Raw genomic sequence first — 19174 nt, 5'->3', positions numbered from 1 at the left:
TGTCATGGGGATCACAGATGTAGCAGAGGGCCTAGAGACTCTGGCTTACGCAAAGTCCAATAAGAGATTCCCCACATATGCCCTAGTCCAAAAATTTTGGAATAAGGCCAGACAGTTACAAACAGTAGAAGGCTTCACAAAACTTAGCCCTATATGGAACAGCTGGTACTACCCAAACTACAGATGCTGACGTGTGGGGCTCGGTGGAGGAAGCACGGAGTCATACACTGACACCACATTTTCACGGCAGGTAAACTAAGCTCCTTCCCTGATCTGAGAGAGTGATTTTGGCTTCCCTAGATGATGCACTTCTATTACCTTCAATTGCAACACACAATAAGGGCTCAATCCAATGAGACTCCGTGGACTCTATCCCCGACCGCCATATTTCACTACATGGAAGAGGTGAACAGCCTCAAAGGCTTTACCTCTAACCCTTACTCGATGCTACTCGGGGTATTCCTGACAGGGTTCCCCTTAAAGGAAACGACTAAGTGGAAAAAAGACGTGGGTGCCCTTGAGAGTGAACAGTGGGAAGAGGTGTTACAGGCAGTACGAATGTCATCCTTAAATGTAACACAGTGACTATCCCAGTTGTACATTATACTGAGAGTGCACTACATGCCAGCCAAGCTGGCCAGAATGGGGGTGTGACCGGACTCAGACTGCCCGAGATGCGAGAGAGACCAGGGGGACTTGATCCATATGCTGTGGCACTGCCCCAAGCTACACCTATACTGGACAGGGGTCCTAAAAACTATTAACAATGCCTTTTCAGTCTCCATCCCAACTGACCCCAAACCATGCCTGCTGCTAGGTATCCTAGACAACCTCCCCCTAAAGGACAACCTTAAACCACCCATCGCAAAGGCCCTGTTTCAAGCATGCCTGCTCATCCTTGGAAGATGGAAGGTGACTGAGCCCCCCATGACCAAAGAGTGGATTGGACTGATGGGTGACACCTTACGGCTGGAAAAGTTCATATTCCAATATAGGGGACGTCAGAGCAAATTTGATGACCAGTGGTCACCCTGGCTGAGTTCACTGGGCCTATCCCCAGTGGACCTCATACTAGATAGGTTACTAGGGTGCTAAATCACAAAAGATAACACACCAGGTCACATTAATGGTCCATAGCTAGAGCAAAACAAAACAAAAAGGAAGGCACACTGACCTAGTGCATTAGCATAAACAGAGCTTTATTGAAAACAGAACACATAGCAAAATGGCTACTCACAAACGAGTATTGATAAAAGGCATAATCAATACAATTGGATCCATTGCACCGAGCATCGACACATCCAGATCTGATGTCAGATAAATTGATTGATGAATACCCCAATGTAAAAGGTTGACGCGTTTCTGGGGAGAACCCCTTTCCTCAGGGCCAGGCAATCTGGCTCTGTAAACTCCCCTATCGTTTTCAGCCAAGGAAGCTGCCATCTATGCCTCTGTTTAATCTTCAACTGCTATGGTGCTGCACATGTGATTCGTTATGACACCAGCCATTGGATGGTTTGATAGTTCGGCTGAGAGGACAGCCAATGTGCAGTTAGCATTCCCGGCATGCCTTTTTTTTTTTAACTGTTTAAATCAATGGGTTTACTTCCACTTTAAGGTCAAACTCTGGTCAGAACCAGACTGAAGAAAGGCCAACATACAAATATCCGAGTATTCTCTGGGACTCAATCATCTGTCCTCACACCAGGCAAAATAAGCCTTCCATGTGCAATAGTAGATTTTAAGGGACATAGATTTTCTCATTTTGAGTAAGGGAGTGATTCCTGAAGCAAATTTTCCCCTATCTTTCAGGATCTGGGTTTCAACAGCCATGCCATTACAGCCAGCATCTAAGAAGCAGGGTGGAATAGGGGCCTTGGTCCAGTAAATCTGGCCAGTTTGAAATAGGCCATGGCTTGTCTACCAGGTGTCTGTGTACCATGTCCTTCTTGGCCAGTTTGGTGAGATAGGGATTACTGGATCCCTTTCTACTCTGATCATGGCCAGAAGCCAATCCATAGTTTGAGAAACACTGGTCAAGACTGAAGAGGGCTGCAGGTTGCATCATCATTTAAGCATGCTTTTATTATACAACTTTCATGGAAATATATTAGGGAAAAAAATATTTTACTAAGTTCAGAACATACCGTATCTTTCGACGTATAACACACACTTTTCCCCCCTTAAAATCCCCCTTAGAAACAGCAGTAATGACACCTGTGACAGGAATTTAGAGGAGGCACATCAAGACTGAAGTGCCTGCTCCCACAGTTTCAAAGCAATAGACATATTGAGTTTTGTTATTCCCCATTAGAGATTTTCTTTTGTCTCTTGTTTACGTGTGACTGCTGGGCTGGGAATGCCCCCGCTGCAGATGGTTGGTCCATTATAGGTTCCTGATGAACTTGGCCACATGAGTTTGGAAGAGTTTCCAAACATACCTGAGCTCATCCCTATTTCCTGTATAAAGGCTTAGATGCTTGGCATCGGATGTTCTATTATATAAGCAAATGATAGGTGAGCTAATAATAGTGAGAACAAAAACTAACCATATTAAGACTGGGGAGGTCTAATCTTTAAGAAAGTATGGCAATTTTCAAGGTTAATTGGCAAAATATTTTTAAACAAAGGGCATAGGGAGCTAGGCACTGCCATAGGAGATGCATACCAATGCAAACATTTTTTTCTTTTTAAATGTTGGAAAAACATCAATTTGTTTGGGAGATGTGTTTAGGCTGTATGCATAAGCAGCTGTAAATACAGCAGCAGCAGCAGCACCCCAATCTGATTCATTTGTCTGTGACATCTGATTTACCTATGCAGTCATAATAGGCCTGAATTGAATTGTGGTAACTACGACAGATCTAAAAGTTAGAGGAAAGTACACTGTTTAACAGCTTCCTGACCGGCGTGCGACGATGTATGTCGGCAGAATGGCACGGACAGGCATATGGGCGTACAGGTATGTCCCTTTAAGAATGCCGCCGCGCCAACGCACGTGAGCCCAGTCGCGGGTCCCACGGACTCGATCGCCGTGGAGATAACCGCGATCATCTCATGGGGAGGCTGAACGGGGAGATGCTGATGTAAACAGCATCTCCCCATTCTGCCTAGCAGCAAGTCACACTGATCTCTGCTCCCTGTGATTGGAGCAGAGATCAGTGTTCACTAACACACAGTCATGCCCACCACAGTTAGTAACACGCCCCTAGGACGCACTTAACCCCTACACTGCCACCCCCTGGTTAACCCCTTCACTGCCAGTGTCATTTACACAGGAATCAGTGCATTTGTATAGCACGGATTGCTGTATAAATGACAATGGTCCCAAAATATGTGTCAAAAATGTCCGATGTGTCCGCCATAATGTTGCAGTCACAATAAAAATCGTTGATCGCCGCCATTACTAGTAAAAAAAAAATATTAATAAAAATGCCATAAAACTATCCCCTATTTTGTAAACGCTATACATTTTGCACAAACCAATCAATAATCGATTATTGTGATTTTTTTCCTCAAAAATATGCAGAAGAATATGTATCGGCCTAAACTGATTTGAAACTTGAACTTGATACTTTTTTATAAATTTTTGGGGGATATTTATTATAGCAAAAAGTAAAAAATAATGCGTTTTTTTCCAAATTGACGCTCTTTTTTTGTTTATAGCGCAAAAAAATAAAAACCGCAGGGTGATAAAATGGCAATAAAAGAAAGCTCTATTTGTGGGAAAAAAAGGACGCCAATTTTTATTTGGGTGCCACATCGCACGACCATACAACTGTCAGTTAAAGCAACGCAGTGCCGAATTGCAAAAAGTGGTCTGGTCTTATGTCATAGTATAGTTTGTGGGCTTCTATTTTGCATTATCATAATGTATGGTTTTAAAAGTTTAATAAAATGACAAAAAATATTTTTTAAAGCCTGGTACACAACTATGTATTTTTTTGTGCATTTTCAGTTTTGCAGAAACGCACTACAGTCCATTTAATATGGTTTCCTATGGATGTAGTCCACATTTGTGCATTTTACGGAAAGGGTCAGGTAGTTTTCTGTTTTTTTGTTCCATAGACTTCAATAGATCAAAAGCGTGTAATGAAAAATGCAAAATGGACCCGTAATATGCAAACGGCAACCTGCATAGGTGTGAATCAGACCTTAAAAACTCTTCAAAAACACAACCCCACATTCCATGAACCACCTCCAAATCAATATGTCCCCAGTTATTTTCAAAATATTTAATTTATAAACTTAAATTATGAATATAAAGAAACTGCCAAGTGTCAGGACAGTGCACAAGTGTTTGAATAGACAAAAAATAGAAAACACTCTGCAGTGTGTCTTTTTTTAACATATACCGTATTTAGCAGCGTATAACACACACTTTTTCCCCCTTAAAATCAGGGGAAAATCGTGGGTGCGTGTTATACGCCGATCCTCCGCCGATTGCGAGCTCTTCTGCCTTTTCTGCTGGTCTCGGCGGCTTTTCGGCTATTTTCGGGCGCTCTCGGCTATTTTCGCCCATTCTCGGCTGTTTTCAGAAACAGCCGAAAGCTGCTGAGAACCGCTCTGTATCTCGGCGGCATCATTTTTAAACGGAAAGCCTGCAAAGGAAACTGACAAGGCTTCAAATGACTGACAAGGCTGCAATGGAATGCTGCAAATGACTGGGAAGGCTGCAAATGACTGGGAAGGCTGCAATGGAAGGCTGCTAATGACATGGAAGGCTGCAATGGAAGGCTGCTAATGACATGCAAGGTTGCAATGCAAGGCTGCAAATGACTGACAAGGCTGCAATGCAAGGCTGCAAATTACACTGACAAGGCTGCATTGATGGGCATTTAAATGTAAGTTTGCAGGAATCCAAAGAACCCAACACTTTGTTAACCACTTGCTGACCGCCGCACACACATATACATGCAGGCAAATGGGCGTAGCTGTACGTCCTTTTGAATTTGCCACCTATCGGGCACGTGACTGCCGGTGTGCACAGTGGAAGTATGCCCGCGGGTCGTGCAAACTCGATGTTTGCTGGTGGCCCGTGATTGCGACGAGGAGAAGCAGAATGGGGAGATGCCTATGTAAACAAGGCATTTCCCTGTTCTGCCTAGCAACATGACAGGGATCTGCTGCTCCCTGTCATCAGTAGCAGTGATCTCTGTCATGTTGTAGTGAGCCCATCCCCCTACAGTTAGAATCACTTCCTAGGAGACACTTAACCCCTTGATCGCCCCCTAGTGTTTAACCTCTTCCCTGAAAGTGTCATTTATACAGTAATCAGTGGCTATTTGTAGCTCTGATCACTGCATAAATGACAATGGTCCCAAAATAGTGTCAAAAGTGTCCGATGTGTCCGCCATAATGTCGCATTCGCAATAAAAAACGCAGATTGCCTCCATTACTAGTAAAAATAAATTAATAAAAAAAAGACCATAAATCTATACCCTATTTTGTAGATGCTATAACTTTTGTGCAAACCAATCAATATAAACTTATTGAGATTTTTTTAACCAAAAATATGTAGAAGAATACATATCGGCCTAAACTGTGGAAAAAAATCTGTTTTTTAATATATATTTTTTGGGGGTATTTATTTTAGCAAAAAGTAAAAAAATATAGCTTTTTTTAAAAAAAAAATGTGTTTATAGCACGAAAAATAAAAACCGCAGAGGTGATTAAATATCACCAAAAGAAAGCTCTATTTGTGGGGGAAAAAAAAGTACGTCAATTTTGTTTGAGTACAATGTTGCACGACCGCGCAATTGTCAGCTAATGCGACGTGGTACAGAATCCCAAAAAGTACTCTGGTCAGGAAGGGGGTAAATCCTTCCGGGGCTGAAGTGGTTAAGGTGTTAATTCACCTTTACCTAAAACTTCCTATGTAGCTAAAGGGTGCCTATAGATAAAAACAAACCTTGCAGCTTTGGCCTAAATTAACCACTTCCCATCCAGGCCAATTCTGACATTTCTCTCCTACATGTAAAATTCATATTTTTTTGCTAGAAAATTACATAGAACCCCCAAACATTATATATGTTTTTTTTTAGAAAAGACCCTAGAGTATACAATGGAAGTCGTTGCAACTTTTTGACCAGTAGTTAGAAATATAGCAACATAGGAATTGCTACAAGAACTGATTGGCTCTTCTGCGGCCCCATTAGACTGCGGGTGATACGCAGAGAATAAAGCAAGATGAATTCCCAACTGTGCACAAAAGGCTTGCCAGAACGAGGACACAAACTGACTACCCCTGTCCAAACCAATCACCTTGGGCAGCCCATGTAAGCGAAAGATCTCCCGAGCAAACATGGAAGCCAGTTCCTTAGAAAGGGGGAAACTTATTAAGTGGAATACAATGACACATCTTTGAGAACCGGTAAACCACCATAAGGATTACTGTGTTGCCCTGGGAGTTGGGTAACTTTACAATGAAATCCATAGACAGGTGGGTCCAGGGCCTCTCTCCATTGGGTATGGGTTGTAGCAGGCACACTGGAAGGTGTCGTGGAGTCTTACTCTGAGTGCACACAGAACAGGCAGCTACAAAGGCAGTTACATCAGCACATAGACTAGGCCACCAGAATTGTTGGGAAATGGCCCAAAAGGGTTGATTCTTCCCAGGGTGTCTAGCAGCCTTGGGAGACTGGTAAGTCTGGAGCACGGCAGTATGGAGACTCTCTGGGACAAAGCAGCGGTCACCAGGTTTCTTGGGAGGAGCATGGACCTGAATAGCAAGAATTTTGTCACCCAAAGGAGAAGTGAGACTGGTGCGAACTGTAGCCAGAATACAATCAGGAGGAATCACAGGAACCGGAACCGACTCCAATATGAAAGTGGAGGAAAATTGTGCTGACAAGGCATCAGCCCTTACATTCTTAGTACCGGGTAAGAAAGAGACAATGTAATTAAAACTTGACAAGAAAAAAGCCCATTGCACCTTTCTGGAGGAGAGGCATTTAGCCTCAGATAAGAATGTGAGATTCTCATGGTCAGCAAGAATGAGAACCGGCACAGTGGTACCTTCAAGGAGATGTCTCCATTCTTTCAGGGCTAAAATGATCGACAACAGCTCTCTATCACCAATATCATAAACTGCAGTCCACAGGTGACAATTTCTTGGAAAAATAGCCACAAGGATGCATAGTGCTCTCAGGGGTAGGACGTTGAGACAAAAGGGAGCCAACAACAGTCTCAGAAGCATCAACCTCAAGGAAAAAGGGTAACCTAGGATGAGGATGTGCCAACACAGAAACAGAAACAAAGGCAGCCTTGAGACCCTCAGAGGCCTTAATGGACTCCAGAGACCAACTCTGTGGGTTACCGTCCTTTCTGGTCATATCAGTCAGGGGCTTGACCAGAGACAATAAGTTACAAATGAACTTCCGATAATAGTTGGCAAAGTCCAGGAAACACTGCAGAGGATGTAAACCCACGGGTTTCTCTGGGCCCATCGAAAAACCAGCAGTGGAAATGACACCCAGGAATTTAACCTGTTCTAGATGGAACTCGCACATCTCCAGTTTACAATAGAGATTGTTCTCTCTTCTGCAGAGAGACTCGTGAAACCCAAGTGCACTTCACTGACCAACTCGGTACCAGGAGGCATGGGAGGTGATGGAGGCACGGGTGGGACTGCAAAGCTCAAACGTACAGGAGGGCCTTATTGTTCCACGCAACCTCTGCTGCCAGAGTACAGAATTCAATGGCGTAGTCGGCAACAGTTCTCATACTCTGTTCAATGGACATGAGGCACTTGGCAGCAGAAGCGGAGTGTGTGGGAACATCAAATTACCCTTTTAAACAAAGCCACAAACTCAGGGTAGCTCAAGACAAAGGGTTTTTGCGTCTCCCGTAGAGGGTTTGCCAAGGCCAAGGCTCTCTCAGAAAGCAAAGATATCATGAAGCCTACTTTTCTTCTGTCTGTGGGAAACACCTGGGGCAGCATCTCAAATTATATATCAACCTGGTTGAGAAACCCTCTGCATTGGACTGGATCGCCCCCATATCACTGGGGAAGCGGAGCGGAACCAGACATACCTCTTAAAGGGGTAATACTCGAGGCAGGTGCCTGCCCAGAGACTGGAGTAGCAGCAAGGTTGGCTTGTAACATAGGTTATACCGGGGCGGCCACAGTGGGAGATTCCAGGTGAGCTGTGCAACTCAGGAGCGTTTATAACGCCATGGCAAACTGATCCATGTGGTGATCCAGTTCATCCAATCTGGAAAAAATATTACCAACAAGTAGATTGACTGCATCTTCTGAATTCATGGCCTTTGCCTACTGACAGAAACCATCAAATCGGGCTGAGACAGAAGTACAGTTAACCGCTTGCCGACCAGCCGCCACAGTTGTACTGCGGCAACATGGCTCGGCTGCGTCAATTGCTGTTGTGTTACGTCACTCCTTCTGGTGGCCACTAGGGGCACATGCAGCTTGCCCCCGAAGCCGAAGCCAATTGCTCATAACGCAGCAAGAACCGGGATCTCTGTGTGTAAACACAGATCCCTGTTCTCTGAGGGGAGAAGTGATAGATCATCTGTTCATACAAAGTATGAACAGCGATCTGTCATCTCCCCTAGTCAGTCCCCTCCCCCCTTCAGTTAGAAAACACACTAGGGAACACAATTAACCCCTTGATTGCCCCCTAGTGTTAACCCCTTCACTGGCAGTGACATTTTTACAGTAATCAATGCATTTTTTTAGCACTGACCGCTGTATTAATGCGAATGGTCCTAAAAATGTGTCAAAGTTGTTCGATGTGTCTGCCATAATGTCGCGGTCATGATAAAAATTGCAGATCGCCGCCATCACTAGTAAAAAAAATAATAAAAATGCTATAAATCTATCCTCAATTTTGTAGACGCTATAACTTTTGTGCAAACCAACTAATATATGCTTATTGCGATTTTTATTACCAAAAATATGTAGAAGAATACATATCAGCCTAAAGTGAGAAAAATTTTGCTTTTCAAAAAAAAAAAAGAAAAAAATGGGTATATTTATTATAGCAAAAAGTACAACATATTTAGTTTTTTGTTTTTCAAAAATTGTGGCTCTTTTTTGTTTACAACAAAAAATAAAAACCATAGGGATAATCAAATACCGCTAAAAGAAAGCTCTATTTGAGGGAAAAAAAACACAACAGAAAAAAACAAAACCGCAGGACTGCGCAATTGTCAGTTAAATCAACGCAGTGCCGAATCACAAAAGGTGCTCTGGACAGCAAGGGGGTAAAAGCTTTCCGGGGCTGAAACGGTTAAATCACACTTGTTTATTAATAAAAGTAAAAAGAACAAACATAGTCAAAACATAGCCAAAGTTCAGTAACCGGAATGAATAGTCAGCCAAACCAGAAGTCAGGGATCAATGTAGTGGAACAGCAAGCATGGTCTGGAGCCAGAAGGGATGTCAGCAAAGCAAGTCTTGAACAGGATCACAGGAGATTTCTGTGATGTTCACCAAGGCAAAGGCAGAGATCCTCTGGACTAGAAGGCTTAAGTAGGCAGGACTGACGAGCAGGATATCATCAACAGCTGAGTAACTGTGGCGAGATAGAAGCTGGCAACTAGCCGACAGCTGAGCAGCCAGCTCAGAGAAGGAAGGGCTGAGCCCAGCCCTGACACACCCTCCATGTAGTGCACATTATTTATTTATTTATTATAGGTACTTATAGAGCAGTATTATGAATCATCTGCTGTAGCCCCTTCTCTTCTCCTTTTACCATAGGTTCTTATAGTACAACACTTTATGGTCAGAGGCAAATACAGAAAGAAAGAAGAACAGTTTCCTCACTGTTTATATAAACTGCATGTTGCAATTAAGGGATCTAGACTGTTTTAGGGAAAGGGGAACACTGGCTAGTTTCCCTCACTGGCTGTTTTTTTTTTTGTATAACTGAACAGCTTAAGTATCTTCATACAATATTAATGGCATACATGTAACATTTTGTTTTTATGGGATATTACTATTTCAGGTATTTCCAGCATGTAAGAGTTCTAAAGCCGCGTACACACGGGCGGACTGTATGGCCTACTTAGTCGAAACACATTTCAGCGGACAGTCCGCTCGTGTGTGGGCTTCAGCGGACTTTTTCAGCGTGCAGTCTGGCGTACTAAGTATTTAGGATTTTTCGAAATTCTGTCCGTCATACTTTGGTTTCAGCGGACAATCCGCTCGTCAGTAGGCTAGTTCGACGGACTAAGAATGGCGCATGCTCAGAAAGGATTTACACGACAAAAGGTTGCATTGCTGTGTATTGGACTTCCTATTTCTAGTCCCGTCGTACGTGCTGTACACGTCATCGCGCAAGCTTTCGATGGACTGTTTGTGCATCCGTGTGTGGTCAAGTCCGTTCATTCGAAAGTAGGACGGACTGTCCTTCGGATTGTATGACGGACTAAGTAGGCCATACAGTCCGCCCGTGTGTACGCGGCTTTAGTGTTTAGTTTTAGATTTCCCAATTAGTCATGCAAATTCAAGCCACAATTTAGTTTTCTCCAAAGCTTCAATCAATTAGATTGCTTTATTTATAAGAAATGTTCTGGTTCGCTTGATTACTTGTCTGACACAAAGAGCTATGTGGAATAACAAAGGGCAGATCAGTCTTAATTTATAGCCGCATAAAGCATAGCATGGGAAGAAATACAAATGAAACATCTTGATCTGTTTTCTCATGACAAGTTGGAGCCATTAATGAAGATAAACATCTGGAGATTTCATCTGATACTAAGTCGTTATAGCAGTTTCTTGCCAAGCCAAACCCTTTTCATGTAGGACAAAAAACACCCTAAAACATCTGGCATACTTACACATTTCTCACTATCGAACACATAGCACAAGTGCTTATTTGACTCCGAATCCTTGCATATATATGTAAAAATCCGCTTGTCTGTCTTATCGTCGGCACAAAACGATATCCTGTGTAACTGGCAATTGTGCAGGACTTCCTATAAACAGAGAAAAATTGGCTGACTTGAACTTGATTATAATTCATGTTGACAGGTTGTATTTATTACAGCAAAGCTTTAAATGTCCAAAAGTGACTTCACAAAGAAATCAAGATGTGTATGCTGTTGAGTTTTTAGCAATGTAGCAGCCAGAACTTCATCTAAAAAGCAACACATATTAGGAAAGTTTCTTGTCTCAATAGTTATTCATTTCTCAGGCATGTCTTTTAGGTTTCATAGATGCAGGAAGTAAGTTACATGAACCATCCAATGTTTCCACTGGCTTTAATTTAGATTGAAACCCATGAAGAGAGAGATATAGACCAGCACCACTGCGGATGGGTACAGCACTGGCTCAAGTTAGGACTCAGATAATTCTAAAGGTAGCTGAGAGGACTATACAACTAGTGGGACATTTTTTACCCTAATGCAGAGAATGTTAAAAATGTCTAGTCTTTAAAACCATTTTAAGTCATTTGTGTGGTAACCTTCACTTTTTTACTGGCTTGCTCTTTAGGATTTTACATTACAGTATTTTTTTTCTTTTTTATAGTAATTACCATCCTTGCTTAAGGACTGCTGAAATAAATCAATTACAAATAACCCAAGTATAGGCTGTGTTTTCAGTCTATGCTAATTGAAACACTCTCTTAAAACCCCCTTAACTTAAAACTCAACACTCCCAGAAATGTATGCAAAAAAATCTTATGGAGGCTGCAGCGCTAAAATGGAAGGAAAGTATAAGGAATGGGCTGCTGATGAGGTAAGTATAAAAGTCCTTTGCAATACTATTCATGTAGATTATTTGTTAACTTAAATGTTTCTCTTTAATACATATTTTTAACAATATTATGCTTTTGATATTAACATGTTGCCCTCTTGTTTCAACACTTTGAGTCATTGATCTCAGAACGAATATAAAAAAAAATGTGACTTAACTTTGGTCAGACTCTTTGGATCTAAGTACTTGTTCTGGGTCAGTGGCTGTGAAAGTATAAGGTAGAGAAGCAGCATGGATGCATATCCAGACACTTACACTTTTTAAATACTTTGTATTTGTCTTACGTTAGGTTTACTTAAAAAGCAATAACTACCATTGCTATCACACATCACTTAGATGACAAGAAATCTCATTAACCAAATTGATGTTTTTAAACTATAATTTCATCCATGACATCTAGCTGTGAGTAATATTTAAAGCAGAAACCCCCTTTTTTCTTTACATTTGCTTAACTTGTGGTGGGATTCTCCCCACGTTACTCACCCCTCCTGCGGAGCCAACGCAGTCCTGCCAAGATCCTCCTCTTTGCAGCCGCCACTGGGGTCCAGGGTCAGCATGTTTGTGTGTGACATCATCAAGCGACGGCTCACTCTTTTGGGTTCAACCAGCAGGCCTCCCAATGACACGCCGTTTCTAGGCACGCCTCCTTCCCACCTTCTGAATGAAAGACTAAGGCCCCATAGGTATGTGATGTACATATCCCTAGCCTAGGTTAATGATATGTATAGGAGGCAGAACCAAAAAGGTAAAAAAAAGAAGCCGATATTGATTTTGATATTGATTTTGCACACAGGTTTTTTGCTTATTTTTGTTGTGTTTGTGTATTGTATTCTTGAACACCCTAATAAACCGATATTAAAAATATATAATTTGAATACCACAGATTTATGTTTAACTTTTTGCTTGGAGTTCCACTTTATTTATGTGAGGTAGGCTTTTCAATGAGGTCACTAGAGCCCAAGCTGTGCTTTTATTTAGTATGAGGTACAGGAGTGAGAAGATTTTGATGGCTGCACAGTTAAGATTAATGGGAAACTGTATCTTAGGAAAGCATTTTCTATTGCAAGACATGTAACAGAGAACAGGATACGTGATCTATAGCAGCATATATCCTTTAGGGTTAGCAAGCCAAATTCCTCCAGTAGGATTTACAACATCAGACAAAAATTTATATTCCACTGAAAATATGTCTGATAAGGTAAATTACCTATATCACTGACAGTTTCAATACAATAAGTATCCCAGTCGTGCCATACCCTGCTTCAAAGGATTCCTGCAAGGGTTATGTATTTTAATCAGAATTTACTTTATTCAACAATGTGCAGGCATTTATCACTTCTAAAAAAAAAAATAGTTAACCAGGAATATAGAACATAACTATCTATAAAGCCTTAATGTTGTTCTAGAGGTTAGGTTAGGTAGGTTTATTTTATAACAAGTGTGTTTGGTCATATAACAAATAAATATATATATACTGTATATATATATATATATATATATATATATATATATATATATATATATATATTTATTATACACACACACACACACACACACACATGCATACATGTTAGTATCTTTTGTATCTTTTTAGGTTATTTTAGTACATTTATAGAACAATGGTGCCATCCAATGGTTGATGTTTCAAACTACAGTTTCTTTGACATCGCTGTTCACATTCATACCACTGAAAAATAAGACTAGCCTAGAGCAGAAATTAATGCATTGATAATTAAATGCATGTTGAAAGCAATTTAGTCTTTCAGATAACTCAAAATTGTATTTGAAAACTGGAACAACTGTAGAGATAGAAACTGACTTTGCTCCTTTCTCCAATCATTTCCACTCAAAGAACAAGTGGGTTCTGCATGTAGACAACAGCAGACCAAGTAAATTAGTAATGACAACTAGAAGTAGGGCATAGTGGATCAGGACTAGGCTGTAGAGTCAAAAGCAGTGGGAAGAAATGGCAAAACCATGGGGCATGAGTTTAGTCCATGAGCCTTGTCTAGTTTACTAGCCACACCTATAGTCAGGGCTGGACTAGGACAAAAATTTGGCACTGGACTTCATCCAGACTGACCCACATTCATTTTGCAAACACGCATAAAAAACAGTATATAAACTATACGCAATTGTGCAAAACAACATAAGTAGCACAACATAAGGAGTCCTCACTCACCTCTTTTTTTATTTCACTTATTCTCCTCTGTATTTTTCTCATCCTGCTCACATCACTGCGTCAAGTGGAGGGCTAACGTCATGCCAAAACATTGCTACAGCCTCATTGGCTAAAATTTCAGAAACTGGCATTGCTGCACAGCCATTGGCTGCCTTTCAGCAATGCAGCGGTGCTGAGGCTGAGCCATGTTGCACACTATGAAGTGCGGATGACAGGTCTCTCCCATACCGGCTGGCCGAACCAACAAACCCGCCCCCCCCGGCCGGCCAACCAACCCTGATGGCTACCCAAGCCCCCCCCCCCTTCACTGGCCATTAACCGTTCTACTTTATTTCTCTTATAGGCAGTAGTACAGCGTGAGCCGCGCAGCAATTACTTTGACAGACTGTCACTGAAACAGGCCCACTGAGCCATCAGCCCACCGGGAAACTCCTGGTAGTCCCGATGGCCAGTACAAGCCTGCCTACAGTAAGGTAAGAACTTACTTCTATGATCCATAGATTCTTGCACATGCAGGCATGGTCTCCAAAATAACTTTCCCAAATAAACACTATTTTCAGTTTAGGGTTTCAGGAAATATGCATTAATCACTATGCAGCTAGTTTTAGTATATAACAAGTTGTGTGACCTTTTCCCACTTTTGCAGGTATTCTGGCTTCTTTCATGAATAAAACAAAAACATTCAACAGCAGGGAGAACAAGACCTTAGGCTCTTAGGCACACACTATAATTGGTCTAAGGACAGGTATAATTCAACATCCCACATCACTTTAGCAACAGTCAAACACTAAAGCTATGTATGGTTCGTGTTTTTTTTCTTTTTTTCAGCCAAATGGCTGAACATAATAAATTAACAGATTCCTCCAGCCACACAAGCGAGGTGAATGAAAGAATCCCCCTTGCTAGGATATTATATTCTGACAAAGGCTTCTGCTACTGTCAGAATACACTGATCAGCACATGCAGCCGCCGATCAGCAAATGTTTTTTAGTATGTCTGTTTGTCAGAAGGCAATTAACAAACAGTGAGGGCCCTACTGAACCAGCAATATTTTGACCTATCTATGCCCACCTCTAGATTACAGGGAACTACTAGCAGTTTCCCATAAATGACACCAGCTGGCGGAAATAAAAGAACAGAGCGCACTGCATAGTGCAGATAAAATTACCTTAATAAAATGTAATAAATACAATGGCAATTACACAAAAAGTGGCTTGATCAGGGCATATCACCGAGAAAGTCTTTAGAAGAAACAGGTCACACAGGATTAATGCTGAAACTCTGTCTCAAGATTGGCTGGCAGTAGAAGCAGAAACAAGCTAGGGGGAAAACTCTGCCGTGAACACTGGGAGAGCATGAATAAAATTAACTACAAAAATGTCCCAAGCTGCTGCAAAGAAAGGGGACTGTGAGTGCAATTTTTGTGAGCAAGTGCTTCCACTATGTGGATCCTTTCCCTCATTCATCAGGGTGAGATCCTGTCAGCTTGTTCTCTGCACTAGCCTCTCCCTTGAAGCTATGGAGCTGGTTTGAGCACCATTTTGTAGTTTTGGTTTCAGCCTATTTAAGGTTGACAGTACCTTTCTTTACACCAGCTTGGAACATGGTTTTAGTTCACCTCATGCAGACTCTCCCAGTGTTCACTGCAGAGTTTTCCACCTAGCTTACTTTCCTCTATTTAGCTATGCAAGTTACAAATAAGGATTTAACCACTTGCTTACTGGGCACTTAAACCCCCCTCAGTCCCAGACCAATTTTCAGCTTTCAGCGCTGATGCACTTTGAATGACAATTGCGCGGTCATACAACACTGTACCCAAATGAAATTTTTATCATTTTTTTCCCACAAATAGAGCTTTCTTTTGGTGGTATTTAATTACAGCTCGGAGTTTTATTTTTTGCTAAACAAACAAAAAAAGATGCAAAAAAAAAAATCATGTTTAACCACTTGCCGACCGCCGCACGACGATGTATGTCCTATTTTTGAAGAGGGATATTTCGGTAACGGCAGCAGCTGCTGCCACAACCGAGATATCCATCTCTTCAGGCAGCGGTCGGCTGTATGATAACGGTGGTCTCCGCGGCGGATTTGCCGCGAGATCACCGCTATCGGCGGCGGGAGAGGTGCCACCCCCCCTCCCGCCGCCCTCCCGCCGCTTACCGGAGCCATCTGTAGCGGCGGAGGCGATCGGGTCCTTTCATCTGCTGGGCATAGAGACAAGTGAGGCTAAGATGGCCCCCACTCGTCTCTATACCATAGGAGGGCGGAAGCGACGTCAAAACATCACTTCCGCCCATACCTCTTAAAGGTATATTTTTTTTAAATGTCAGATTTTCTTTATTTTTTTTTTATTTTTTTTTGTTGCATTTTAGCCCAAATATGAGATCTGAGGACTTTTTGACCCCAGATCTCATATTTAAGAGGACCTGTCATGCTTTTTTCTATTACAAGGGATGTTTACATTCCTTGTAATAGGAATAAAAGTGATCCATTTTTTTTTTTTTAAACAGTGTAAAAATAAATAAAATCAATTAAAATAAATAAGAAAAAAAAAAAAAAAATTTTAAAAACACCCCGTCACGACGAGCTTGCGCACAGAAGCGAGCGCATACGCGAGTAGCGCCCGCATATGAAAACGGTGGTCAAACCACACATGTGAGGTATTGCCGCGATCGGTAGAGCGAGAGCAATAATTCTAGCCCTAGACCTCCTCTGTAATGCAAAAAATGCAACCTGTAGAATTTTTTACATGTCGCTTATGGAGATTTTTGAGGCTAAAAGTTTGACGCCATTCCACGAGCGGGCGCAATTTTGAAGCGTGACATGTTGGGTATCAATTTACTCGGCGTACCATTATATTTCACAATATAAAAAAAATTGGGCTAATTTTACTGTTGTCTTATTTTTATCTTCAAAAAAGTGAATTTTTTCCAAAAAAAGTGCGCTTGTAAGACCGCTGCGCAAATACGGTGTGAAAAAAAGTATTTTAATGACCGCCATTTTATTCTCTAGGGTGTTAGAAAAAAAACAATATAAAATGTTTGGGGGTTCTAAGTAATTTTCTAGCAAAAAAAACTGTTTTAAACATGTAAACACCAAGTCTGAAAAAGAGGCCTGGTCCTTAAGTGGTTAATAGTTTGTTATAAAATTTTGCAAACGGGTCATTTTTCTCCTTCATTGAAGTGCGCTGATGAGGCGGCACTGATAGGCTGCACTGGTGGGCACTGATGGGCTGCATTGGTGGGCACTGATAGGCTGCATTGGTGGGCACTGATAGGCTGCACTGGTGGGCACTGATAGGCATAGTTAAGGAGGCACAAATAGGCACAGATAAGGCAGCACCGATGGGCACAGATAAGGCGGCACTGATGGGCAAAGATGGGCACATAAGATGGCACGGATGGGTGGCACGGATGGGCACTTATAGGTACCACTGATAGATTGGACTGATGGGCACTGATAGGTGGCACTGATAGGTGGCTCTGGTAGGTGGCACTGCTGGGCACTGCTGGGCACTGGTAGATGACACTGATGGGCACGGATATGTGGCACTGGGGTGCAGCACCTTTGTTAAGGCAGATTGTGGGCACTGCTGGGTGGCACTGTGGGCACTGCTGGGTGGCACTGTTGGGTGGCACTATGGGCACTGCTGGGTGGCACTATGGGCACTGCTGGGTGGCACTGACGAGGGGCACTTACTTTTTTTAATGTGGCGTGTGCAGGGGGCAGGTGGGCACTGGCAGGGGGCAGGTGGGCACTAGCAGGGCTGGCCGTGATCGGGACTGATCGGCTTTTTTTTTTTCTCCTCGCGCTGTCAGCGCGAGGAGGAATAATAGCCGTTTACCGGCTCCGTTATATCACATGATCAGCTGTCATTGGCTGACAGCTGATCACGTGATAAGGGGTCGGGATCGTCCCCTTGCACGGATCGGTGATCAGGCGAGTCTCATAGACTCGCCGATCACAGGGGGCGCGCAGGCCGCTTGTGCACGGGACGACGTCAATAGACGTCGTCCCGGAAAAGGAGATCCGCGCTGTAGCCGTCATTTGACTATAGCGCGGATCTCAAGTGGTTAAAGAGAAACGTACAAAGGGCAAATGTATGAAAATATATTGACTATGCAAAAGGTACATGCTGGTAACCTACCAGCAAACCAGCCTTATGATCCTGTTGTCTAAATACATCAGTTGGTATTGCAGGTCCCAGATGTGTTTGGGGGTGTCACAAGGTGACCATTCTTGACACCTTAAAGTGCTACTAAACCCACAACAGTAAAATCAGGGTGTATATGCAGTAAAGCATGCCTGGAAGGCCTCATGCACACTGGATGTTTTTACAGCTGCAGTTTTTGGCTTCAGCCATTTTCTTCTACAGTCAATAAACTCCCCATCATGTTATCCTATGTGTCCATGCACAAATAGGCTGTTATCAATTGTTTTGGATAGGGGCATTTTTGGGCTCTAAAAATAACCCCAAGACTAGTGGGTTCTGAAAGGCATTTTTGAGCTGTAAAATGGTCTAACATCGATAAACGCTCAAAAACACGGCTTACCAGTGTTTTTTTATTCCACTGAATCCTTAGTTCTGTTTGAGGGTGTCGTTCATTGAACAGTCTGGGTTCACGCTGGTGGCGGATGAACACCGTATGGGTAAAAAGGCACCGCATTCACATGCAATGTCTGTGCGATGTGATTTGAGCCATACATTTTGTATGGCTCAAATCACATCACACTCCCCACAAAATGTTGTTGGACACCCTCTCGCTGCACCCAAAATCGCAACGCATTGGTGTGAATACACATGCGATGTGATTCTTGCAATCACACTGCATTTTTCATTTAGTCCAGTGTGCATGAAGCCTTTACTCACTATGGAACCTACGGGGTTAATCCTCTGCATTGTGTAAAAAGGCTGTTTAATCTGTCTTCTCTGATCCTTCCCATCTTCCTTCCGTGGGGCACTCTGCACTTGCTCAGTTTAGTATGTGTTGTTAGAGAGTTTTGTTTTTCTTGTTCTTGGGAGGGTGCATGCGATCAGCACAGAGCCAATCACACTCTCCAAACAGAGGGTCAGGGGTCATGTAGCCTTATAGAACAGTAAAAGGACAATGAAGACTCCTCCTACAAGCTGTAACCAGACACTGATAGAAGTCACACAACTGCTATGTACGGTTGATGAGAAAAAAGTATTAAGCAGTTTATATTTAATAAAATATTTGCATTTCCATGTTCTGTGTGCAGGGTCCTGGATTTAGTAACACTACGTT

At 42.4% G+C, this 19174-nt stretch overlaps 1 protein-coding gene across 6 annotated transcripts in view; it reads right to left on the bottom strand.

Moving 5' to 3' along the window:
* Positions 1–19174, bottom strand: part of GULP1 (GULP PTB domain containing engulfment adaptor 1) — a 1104299-nt gene that overhangs the window by 151219 nt on the left and 933906 nt on the right. For all 6 annotated transcript variants that reach the window (XM_077448663.1, XM_077448664.1, XM_077448666.1 and 3 more), the window contains one exon: positions 10807–10944. In XM_077448663.1, coding sequence (XP_077304789.1) covers positions 10807–10944 — 138 coding nt within the window. The remainder of the gene's footprint in view (positions 1–10806; positions 10945–19174) is intronic.

Source organism: Lithobates pipiens, unplaced genomic scaffold (assembly GCF_037356315.1).
Source record: "Lithobates pipiens isolate NorthernLeopardFrog02 unplaced genomic scaffold, aLitPip1_a1.2 Scaffold_22, whole genome shotgun sequence".
Taxonomy (NCBI): Eukaryota; Metazoa; Chordata; class Amphibia; order Anura; family Ranidae; genus Lithobates; species Lithobates pipiens.
Note: the sequence above shows the minus strand (reverse complement) of the source record. Positions and strands in the feature narration are given on the sequence as shown.